General features: G+C 34.4%; 3 protein-coding genes across 3 annotated transcripts in view; 1 reads left to right on the top strand and 2 right to left on the bottom strand.

Moving 5' to 3' along the window:
- The window catches only part of LOC107653486 (L-cystatin-like), a 2,419-nt gene extending 2,108 nt beyond the window's left edge, over positions 1–311 (top strand). The window contains exon 4 of the mRNA XM_016440209.1: positions 102–311. Within this exon, the coding sequence (XP_016295695.1) occupies positions 102–188 (87 nt within the window). The 3' untranslated portion in view covers positions 189–311. The remainder of the gene's footprint in view (positions 1–101) is intronic.
- A 101-nt stretch (positions 312–412) lies between these two features.
- On the bottom strand, positions 413–1,904 carry LOC107653502 (ras association domain-containing protein 6-like). Its single transcript, XM_016440237.1, has 4 exons — positions 1,718–1,904; positions 1,396–1,514; positions 1,216–1,313; positions 413–1,073 (listed from the first exon to the last, which is right to left on the bottom strand). Exons 1-4 carry the CDS (start codon positions 1,773–1,775, stop codon positions 998–1,000), a joined length of 351 nt encoding a protein of 116 aa, XP_016295723.1. The 5' UTR covers positions 1,776–1,904; the 3' UTR covers positions 413–997.
- Positions 1,905–1,974: 70 nt separating this feature from the next.
- LOC107653501 (ras association domain-containing protein 6-like) lies at positions 1,975–9,542 on the bottom strand. Its single transcript, XM_016440236.1, has 11 exons — positions 9,280–9,542; positions 8,350–8,427; positions 7,649–7,727; positions 7,261–7,412; positions 5,637–5,728; positions 5,282–5,475; positions 3,615–3,716; positions 2,904–2,955; positions 2,582–2,700; positions 2,402–2,499; positions 1,975–2,259 (listed from the first exon to the last, which is right to left on the bottom strand). Exons 2-11 carry the CDS (start codon positions 8,406–8,408, stop codon positions 2,184–2,186), a joined length of 1,023 nt encoding a protein of 340 aa, XP_016295722.1. The 5' UTR covers positions 8,409–8,427; positions 9,280–9,542; the 3' UTR covers positions 1,975–2,183.
- Between the last annotated feature and the right edge of the window lie 1,626 nt (positions 9,543–11,168).

Raw genomic sequence — 11,168 nt, 5'->3', positions numbered from 1 at the left:
GTAGCCAAAAGGGAAAAAAAAAAAAAAAAAACTACACATGCATACTACAATTACTGTACTTTTTATATCTTTGACTTTGTTTTTTTTGTTTTTTTGTTTAGCAACTGGCATGTAAGTTTGAGGTGACCCTTGACATAATGACTGATGAGCATGAGGTGCAGAAGATGTCCTGCAGAAGATCTGCTTGAATTCCACATGGACTCCAAGTTGCTACAGTTTTGTACTTTTGGATATATAGCGGACCACATATTCTTTATCTTGACATTTTATTTTATTTTTTCCTAATATAGAGTTTATCCAAAATGGAAATCTTTTTTTTTTTTTTTTTAAATGTTGATAGAAAAAAAAAAACTCCATTTGAAAGGAATTTTATTTTGTTAAATACCCAGAATTATTATTATTATTTTTTTTTTTTAAAGATAAGAATGTTATAGTAAAGTGAGATTATTATTTATTCATAAGACTATTCAAACGCAAATTATGTAATGATAATTATAAATAATTATGTAATGAAATCGTGGTTTTAAATGATTGAAATGTTTTTGAGTTTAGAATCTCCCGTTGACAGACACTTTCCAGAATGCTACAGTAAGCCAGTTGGAACTTATTTAAACAGAAACTTGTTTATAACATTTCCAAGAACAAAAAAACCTTGAGAGTAAACCACAGTATATATGTATAGCCATAGAGCAACAGTTAATCCACAAATAAACTGCCAATCAAATATCAGTATTTTATTTAGTTTCCTCACATGATAAATATTGTAATTACATTTATGTGAAAACTATTTTACATTATATACAGCATCACCACAAACTTAACAGTAAAGCTTAAATGTTATATATATAAAATCAAAATCCTGTATGAACATCTCGCACTCCTGATTCCTGGCTTCTAGTCCTGAAGGCTCAATTTCCATTTTATTTTCCATTTCTCTTTTTACTCTGTGGTTGTCGTCACAACAGTTGGAAACAGTTTCCCGTTGCCAAGTCTTCATTTATACAGTTGTCTCCGTTTTAACCGGCATCTTTTTTTTCAAGCACTGCAACAAGAGACTCCGTTCCTTTTGATATCTATATATGATAAACATACATTAAAGCCTTTCATATAACACAATTGTTCATAAGTATAAAACATATCTATGTTAATATAATAAAACAAATGCAGTAATTGCCAAAAACATGTTTTGTTTTTCATAAAGTACTCTAGACTTACTTTGCGATTATTCTTTGTACTTCTTGATTCTCTTGCTCTTCCAGCTTCTGCAGGATTACCTTCAAAATGGGCATCTCTAAATTGAGGTACTGAGCTACCTATTAAAATCAGTGGAAGTGGGACATTAGTTTTATTTGTGTAGGAAACACATTTCTGTAATGTCTGAAGAGCTAGACTTACATCAAGGCTAATTTCCTGTTCGTCTGCATCCATGAGGAACATTTTCATGATGCTGTTTGATGGTCCCTGTAGAACACGCTCCAATAATGGCAGATCTGAACTGCTCAACCTCCGCTTCTCTACGAACAACGGATAGAATGGTCAGAAATGGGACTCTGTAAACTTAAGCAAAGTCTAGACTCTTGGATCTTGGAACAACGATGGAATCATGGCATAATGCATGCAAAACAAAAAAGGGGTCTTATGTTTGGAAATGAAACTACTTCTAAAATCAGAACTGAATGAAGCTTTAAGCTATGGGTGAATCGATAATTCTACATACCTCCAATTTGATGAATGCAGTAGAGGGCAAATTCATGTGGACTGTTTTCTATCTGCATAAAAAAAAGAAAGAAAGGAAAAAAAATGAATTTGTCTATCAAAATTGAGGGTGGAAATAATCAGTGAAGAAAACATACTTAACCATACTTATTGTTCGGTCATTGTAGATGCGGAAAAAAAAAAAAATGTTGTGAAATTTTAAAAATGGTACGAAACTTGCTGAATTTTATGGCAGTCATTATGTGACCACAAAACTATTTTACATTATATACAGCATCACCACAAACTTAACAGTAAAGCTTAAATGTTATATATATAAAATCAAAATCCTGTATGAACATCTCGCACTCCTGATTCCTGGCTTCTAGTCCTGAAGGCTCAATTTCCATTTTATTTTCCATTTCTCTTTTTACTCTGTGGTTGTCGTCACAACAGTTGGAAACAGTTTCCCGTTGCCAAGTCTTCATTTATACAGTTGTCTCCGTTTTAACCGGCATCTTTTTTTTCAAGCACTGCAACAAGAGACTCCGTTCCTTTTGATATCTATATATGATAAACATACATTAAAGCCTTTCATATAACACAATTGTTCATAAGTATAAAACATATCTATGTTAATATAATAAAACAAATGCAGTAATTGCCAAAAACATGTTTTGTTTTTCATAAAGTACTCTAGACTTACTTTGCGATTATTCTTTGTACTTCTTGATTCTCTTGCTCTTCCAGCTTCTGCAGGATTACCTTCAAAATGGGCATCTCTAAATTGAGGTACTGAGCTACCTATTAAAATCAGTGGAAGTGGGACATTAGTTTTATTTGTGTAGGAAACACATTTCTGTAATGTCTGAAGAGCTAGACTTACATCAAGGCTAATTTCCTGTTCGTCTGCATCCATGAGGAACATTTTCATGATGCTGTTTGATGGTCCCTGTAGAACACGCTCCAATAATGGCAGATCTGAACTGCTCAACCTCCGCTTCTCTACGAACAACGGATAGAATGGTCAGAAATGGGACTCTGTAAACTTAAGCAAAGTCTAGACTCTTGGATCTTGGAACAACGATGGAATCATGGCATAATGCATGCAAAACAAAAAAGGGGTCTTATGTTTGGAAATGAAACTACTTCTAAAATCAGAACTGAATGAAGCTTTAAGCTATGGGTGAATCGATAATTCTACATACCTCCAATTTGATGAATGCAGTAGAGGGCAAATTCATGTGGACTGTTTTCTATCTGCATAAAAAAAAGAAAGAAAGGAAAAAAAATGAATTTGTCTATCAAAATTGAGGGTGGAAATAATCAGTGAAGAAAACATACTTAACCATACTTATTGTTCGGTCATTGTAGATGCGGAAAAAAAAAAAAATGTTGTGAAATTTTAAAAATGGTACGAAACTTGCTGAATTTTATGGCAGTCATTATGTGACCACAAAAAAAAAAAAATAAAAAATAAATAAATTGTGGGCTTGATTCGAAAAAGCGAAATGGTCGGGAAAAAAAAAAATCACACTTGTGTTGTTCATGGTCAAATATGACCACTATTGGAAATTAATGGGAAATACACAAAAAGTGTGTATCATTCATGATGCAGAAAAAAAGTGCACAGCAATGAAGGGGTGACACTCTAAAATATTAAGAGTGCAAAACAGACGCACCGACATTTTTCTATTATTTTCAATGGGAAAAAATTATCATAATTATTGCATAAATATTAAATAGTACCATGAAATTCTCTCAAAATACAAAATAAAAAAAGGAAAAATATTATTGAACAAAAATATATTACATTGATTTAACTTTTGACCGCAAGTTTGACTCCCAAATGAACAATACCAGCGGGTTAAATAATCCTTATAGGGCTTATGCATTGAATTGAAAATAATAATACCTACTTTAAATTTCTGAAGCAGCTGTGTAATGACCTCTTGTGTTGTCATCTCGCTGTTAATGTGCACATTTGTGGTTGCGCCAAATGATGGTGTGAAAATAGATGTCTGCAAAAACAAAATGACTATAAAACTAACTATTAAAAAGACTCATAAAACTAATATAATAACTTAAGTCCCCATCCATTGTAGCTGTATTTGTTGTATGGAAAAAATGACCAAAAAAGTGTTCAGAATTCCCCCTTTTGTATTCCAAGAAAGTAAGTTTGAACATGAGGGTGAATTAATGATGATTAATGAGAACTTGTTCTGCCTTACATAACCCTAAAATCACATTCTAATAGTTTCCTATACAAAGTTTTTTAATTCTACATGGTGCGGGTCACTTCTCAATATATTTTGCCATGTTGAAATGACGTGACCTGTGGTCTTGGTTGTCAGATCTGCAAAACAAAACCAGCCCAATTGTGTTTTTTTTTTTTTTTTTTTTTTTCCGCAGGCTAAAAACAGCCAACGGCAACAGTTTAAAAGTAGCCCAATTACACAGTAAATCCTGAGCAGTGACGGTAAAGTCAGGTAAAGGAATTAATTGTAAAAAACGCTCTCTAAAACTTACTAGAATCAGATTTCCATACAATTTAGAGACATTCATGGTAAATCACATCGATAGATGGCAGTGCAGCGTCTCACACTTGTGATATCAGTAATTCTAACACATTTACAGATTGATTGATTTATTGATTCTCAGAAGTTATTAACTATATTTTGTACTCCTATGCCTGTCACGGCCTCATAATAATTATCGATAATGTTCATTAGGCTTTAAAGGAACACTCCACTATTTTTGAAAATAGCCTCATCTTCCAACTCCCCTAGAGTTAAACAGTTGAGTTTTACCGTTTTCGAATCCATTCAGTCGATCTCCGGGTCTGGCGGTAGCACTTTTAGCTGTAGCTTAGCATAGATAATTGAATCTGATTAGACCGTTAGCATCTCGCTCAAAAATGACCAAAAAGTTTCTATATTTTTCCTATTTAAAACTTGACTCTTCTGTAGTTACATCGTGTACTAAGACCGACGGAAAACGAAAAGTTGCAATTTTCTAGGCCGATATGGCTAGGAACTATACTATCATTCCGGCGTAATAATCAAGGAACTTGATGATATTGATATTACGCAGCACCTGAAAATAGGCTAACTTTCTTCAACATAACCAACTACACAAACTTAGTGCCGGTCACGTTGGAAGTTACCTAGCTGGGGACTATTTTCAGGTGCTGCGTAATATCATTGCGCCTGCTGCACCCACGGTACGGCAGCAAAGTTCCTTGATTATTACGCCGGAATGAGAGTATAGTTCCTAGCCATATCGGCCTAGAAAATCACAACTTTTAATTTTCCGTCGGTCTTAGTACACGATGTAACTACAGAAGAGTCAAGTTTTAAATAGGAAAAATATAGAAACTTTTTGGTCATTTTTGAGCGAGATGCTAACGGTCTAATCAGATTCAATGATCTATGCTAAGCTAAGCTAAAAGTGCTACCGCCAGACCCGGAGATCGACTGAATGGATTCGAAAACGGTAAAACTCAACTGTTTAACTCTAGGGGAGTTGGAAAATGAGCCTATTTTCAAAAATAGTGGAGTGTTCCTTTAAGGTTAACATGTGGGACCTTGTAGTTGTAGAAGTGTCCGTTGATGGAGAAGCGATGGTTTCTGTTCTTCTGACTTTCTACCATCTTTTTACTCTTCACCCTCATTTTCACCAGCGAGGCATCACTCATGGTACGGATCAGATTTGATCTTTCTTCGCCCATCGGCACAGGTCTGGAAGGTCTTAACGTCTTGCTCTCGTATTCTATGTAGTCTTAAAGAGTAATGTAGAATTGTGTTGATTAAAGGTGCAAGGCCTTTTTTTAATGCAGTAATCAAACTACATAATTTCAAGTAATCGGCATGTGTTGCCAGAGTGCTAATTCCATCAAATATTGACTGCACCAACTGTGACACAATTTAAAGAAACTGAACCTTTAGGAGGATCTTCAGTGTTCGTGGATCCAGCTTCCTCCAGTTCATCAATATGATGAAGATCATCGAATTCTCTCCATCGTGTCATTCCCCTACGGGAACATTTTGTCAAATCAAAAGCAGACATAATCTTTAACAAATACTGCTAATTTTTTCCTGTTCTAACAATGCAGATGTCTTCATCTCATCTAAGATAGAAAGTTTGGTTTTGTGTCCACTGTCTTCCTCTTATAATCTTGCTTCACCCGTTTTATTCAGCCTTAGATGACTCGCTGACTCAGTTGAACTCAATTCATGTTATAATTTTTATTTAATCAATTGTTGTCTAAAAGCAGATAACTCTAGTCGAATAGAAAGCAATAACTTTGACAAGAGTTTGTTATCGTCATGCAATTTTCATTGATGTTTCATGTTAAATAGAACTCATGCACCGTCAACAGCATCATACTATCGATCAACACAGAAAATAATGTCCATCAGTTTTTGTGGAAAAAAAAGAAGAAGTAAAAATAGCGTTTTGAAGCTAAAGCCACAATACTAATTATACAGTATGTGCATTATAAGTGTTGACAGGAGAATGTCATGCTTGTACCTACTAAACAATGATCAACACTGAAAAATAAAGGTTCTTTGCCAGCATTTATGGTTGCATAACGAACCTTCAACACCAAAAAAAAAAAAAAATATATATATTCTTTGGGTAACCAGAATGGTTCTATGGCATTACTGCAAAAACCTCTTTTTGGTTCTTCTTGGTATTGAGAGTGAAGGAAAACACTATTTTCTATACACTATAACACTAAATTCTGGACTCAGTTTATCAGAAAAAGTACTTTTGATCAAGATGGTGTAAACCAAAATGTGGATCTTCCAAACTCGTTCTATCAGTAACTATTCAGTAACACGAAGCTGATTTCTTATAACAGACCGCAGCGGGATGTAGGTGGTGTAGATGGTACATTCAGCACCATTAGATGTTTTCATGGAATCAAGATTTGAAGCCTTCAGTGCAGTTAGCTGTGAGGTCAAATGAGTAACATTTTAGCAGATACTTTATAGTGTATTTTCATTCTCTTCCTGGAAAACAAAACCATTGTTGACTTATCATCAACACTCGATCATGCTGTCCAATCAAATGCTTTCTAGAATGCCCTCCCTCCACATCCACCTACTTCTGACTGCATGGCAAATAGTACATTTCTAATGTAAATTAAAGAGAATTTAAACTAAAGACTATTTAAAAATAAATTGAATGGCGTCTTTCGAGATGCCCCACTCCAACTTTAGTTTAAAAGGAAGTACATCAACACAGGATCAGCTGGTTTCGTGGCTTCTTTAAACCCTTTGGAATGTCTTCCACCATAGACATCCATTGTACAGCAAGTGCATTACAGTAAACGCGTGTGTGTGTGTGTGTGTGTGTGTGTGTGTGTGTGTGTGTGTGTGTGTGTGTTTATAAACTGAGGAGCAGGTTGAATGACTTTCATACCATAGATGCTGTCAATAAGAGCTTATGTTGTATTTATCACACAATAGTTCTCTATATATAGGCAGAAACAACTTTTCCATTTACTGTAAAGTACATGCAACAGCAGTAAAATTGACAGTAAAAACGAATACTAACCGTTTGTTTCCAAATGGACTGATGGGGTCTGGTGACTTGACTGAAGACTCATTTGGAAAAATCTGTTTCTCATCTTGTATTTGTAACTGAATGGGTCTCTTCACTCCCCAGGAAATGACAAGAATGCCTTCAAATGTCACTTTGTCTGCAATCTGTTAAAGCAGACGTGACAATGTTCTTACTGGTCTGATGTCCTGTTGTATGCCAGCAGAGGGCAGCACAGTGCTATATTTGGCAAATTATAATCGAGCTCAAAGTCCACACATAGGGTTGCAAACACTGCTGCACTCACTGCAGTCGAATACCCATTAGATTACTCGCATGTATCCATTTAGCATTTTTCATTAAATGCATTATCATTCAGAAACATACAAGAATGATGTTTTACCTCATGGACAGCGAGCTGCAGGTGTGTTGTGTCTTTAAGAAAGTAGTTGTAGGTGTTCAATAAAGAAAAAAATTCAGCCCTTTGAAATCAGTGATAAAAAAATAAAAATAAAAACCAGTAGGAAAGAGACAGGCATATCAGAAAATTAAATATATAATATTTTCTATATTTATGTTTTTTAAATTCTAAGCTAAGAATTTCATTTGGCAGTGAACCTTCTTTTCTGTGTAAATGACGACGACAATGACAACAATGATGATGATAATAATAATAACTTTGCTCGAATAATAATGCTTATAAGATGTAAAGTAGTATCTAAAAAGTCCATAGTGGAAATGTTTCTATATTATTATTATTATTATATAATGCAGTGTAAGTTCTCATTGCAATTTATCAGCATAGCAAATTGATTTTAATCTTTATGATTAATTATTAATTTTATGTCATGTTTTATGATTCCCCCCCAAACTATATTTCTAGAACTCTGTCTAACTTTAAGATTCCTTTCCAGTTTTAACATAGATTTTGAATCTTAGATATTTAATGTTGTCTCATACTTTATGTAATATTTATAATAGTAATCATTATAATCTGCCACATGATATAACACATACGTTCCTTTGACTGCAAAATAATAACAATAATAATAATTTATATTAAATGTCTAATTATAACACATTAAAATGTATATGAATACTGACCTGGAGCAAGATTTTCCAGCACCAATTTGAACAACAGAAGTTGTCTGGCCAGCATTCATTTCAACAAACCTACCCAATCTACAAAGAAGATATATATATTTTTTAAACCTACAGCATTTACAAGCCACAAAGACATTCAAGTCAAGACTGCTGTATCTTTCTCAGGATATTTATTCAGATGAGTCCCAACTGTGTTCAAACACGTTTCTGTCTGCATTAATAGTCTCTGGTATTTGAGCGAAGGCAGATGAAATGCTCCACGCTAATGTGTTATTAGCAAACAGACCCTTGCGAAATGCTGTGCTTTTTTTCTTTAAACACTAAAACCTGGGGCCACTGGAAAAAAAAGAGCCTGCTGGTCTTGTGTGTTTAGGTTTGTTTGAGTTGTACTTTCACTTTACTCACTCCTTCAGACCTGAAATATTGAGTGAATTTGTTCATTAGAGGGAGTGGTGGTTATTCAAGTCAGAGCATGCTCTCTGGAAACCACAGATACAAATCCTGCTCCGCGGCAAACACAGCTTTGAAAGGATTTTGACTTACAAAAGATGTGCATCTGTATGTAAATAAGCAGTGCTATGCTGAGTTCATGGGCTTATGCAGTCAAACAAACACTGGCACAATAAAGTCTCAAATGAAATCACAGAGGAAATTAAAACAGTGGTGTGTTCAATGAAGTCCAGAACTTATTTTAGATTCAGATTTAAAGACGGTAGCTTATAATCATAACAAGTTCACATTTGAATTTCTTACTTCCTTATTTACTTGGCAATTTCATACTACATGCACCTGGTAATGTCAAAACATTCATAGTACTGTACATATGTCACTTTTTCATGGGGGCAGCTGATAGAAACATATTTAAATCAACGAGCTTGATGTAACTCTTTAAACATAATACTGTAGCAGAACACAAACACTCTCACTCACCTGCTGTCTGCTTAGATCCAGTGTCAGTGGACTTTACCAGGAAGGGGTCACATATCTCTTCACGAGCCGCGGCTATAGCAGCGTCAGGTCAGATAAGAGGAGCCCGGGACTGAATGAGGAGCTTGAGTGCTTGTCAGGTGTTTTTCTGGTGATTATGGCAATGTTGTGCCGTAACTTGATCCACTCGCCTCTTCTAAGTGCATTCTGGGAATGCCTAGCAATGCAATGAATGTATGAACACACCCATAGGTATGGATCGCTCAGTTTGAATTTGTCGGCGGAACAGGAAGGAAGTTTTGCATTTTGAGTGACGCAGTAGCTTTGATGTCAATTGCAGTTTTCCAAAATGTTTTTTGTTTATGATTTATTTGTACTACTTTTATTATTCTTCATCTTGTTGCACACTCATTCATTTGACAACTTTGACAAGTCTTTCAAAATTACTCACAGAGCGACATATCTGCTAGGGTAGCATAACAGTAAAATTTCTTCAGTCAATATTAATGCCAGTGATTATATATATATATATATATATATAAGTACTAAAAGTTTTGGAGGTCTGTAAGAATTTCTTTTGGAAGAAGTCTTCTATGCTCACCATGGCTATACATTTATTTGATAAGATATATAGTAAAAACAGTAATATTGTGAATTTCTACAATTATAAATAACTGTAAAATAACTGTTTTCTATGTGAATATATTCTAAAATGTAATTTATTTCTGTGATCAAAGCTGTATTTTCAGCATCATTACTGCAGTCTTCAGTGTCACATGATCTTCAGAAATCATTCTGATATGCTGATTTACTGCTCAATAAATATTTATTATAATTATCAAGCAATTTTATCATATTTTTTTTTTTTGCAGAAACTGTGATACTATAAAATAAATAAAAAGAAGAAAATCAATATAAAATGAATAAATTAAAACAATAGAATAAATGTATTGCAGATATACAAAGAGTATTAAATAATTCAAATAGATGTGTGTGTGTGTGTGTGTGTGTGTGTGTGTGTGTGTGTGTGTGTGTGTGAGTGTGTGTGATAGTAACTCTCCCAAAAGTTGCAATGTTCAGAAAGAATGACAAAACACAAGTGCACTTTAACCCTCAATCTTTGTCCAGCCTTTTAAAGACCCAGCCACGCATCCACACTATTTCAACATATTGCACACATGTTTTGAAATCTCTTTTTCACATTCCCACCATGTTTGAGGTTTAGCCACAGAGATGAGCAATATTTAAATTAAATGTATTTAAAATACATGTTTAATTACTTTTGAGTGTTTTGTAATTTGTATTTTGCTGGATAAATAAATAAATAAATAACATTCAATTTGTAGTTAAATACTTTGAGAGACAGTATGTTGTTTTTAAAAGAAATACTTCAAACATTTAATCAAGTAGGTCATTTTATTCTCAGATAATACGTTCTTCACCTGTGCTAATAGTACTGCCAACCTATCACAGTTTTTGGCTAGATGCAAGTGACAAATATGATAATCCTGTTGGATCCATAGGCAAAGGGATAGATAGTTCACCCAAAAAGGAAAATTCTGTTGTTAATTACTCAGCCTCGTGTCGTTCCTCTCCTGCAAGACCTTTGTTCATCTTCGGAACATAAATTAAGATAGTTTTTGATGAAATCCGAGAGCTTTCTGTCCAGACATCATTAAAGCAGTTCATATGATTCCAGTGGTTTAACCTCAATTTTATGAAGTGAAGTGAGTGCTTTGTTTGCGCACTCCTAACAATACAGTTTCGCCGGACAGCTTAATTTGTGACACGCTGATAAATCTAATGTAGCGTTATGGTGCGTTCAAGTCATGTCGAATAAATCGTATTTATGAACGCACATGAACGCCACCACAAAGTCGTTATTACGAGTG

Source organism: Sinocyclocheilus anshuiensis, unplaced genomic scaffold (assembly GCF_001515605.1).
Source record: "Sinocyclocheilus anshuiensis isolate Anshui unplaced genomic scaffold, SAMN03320099.WGS_v1.1 scaffold3, whole genome shotgun sequence".
Classification (NCBI taxonomy): domain Eukaryota; kingdom Metazoa; phylum Chordata; class Actinopteri; order Cypriniformes; family Cyprinidae; genus Sinocyclocheilus; species Sinocyclocheilus anshuiensis.
The sequence above is the reverse complement of the archived record's forward strand: the minus strand, read 5'-3'. Positions and strand labels throughout refer to the sequence as shown.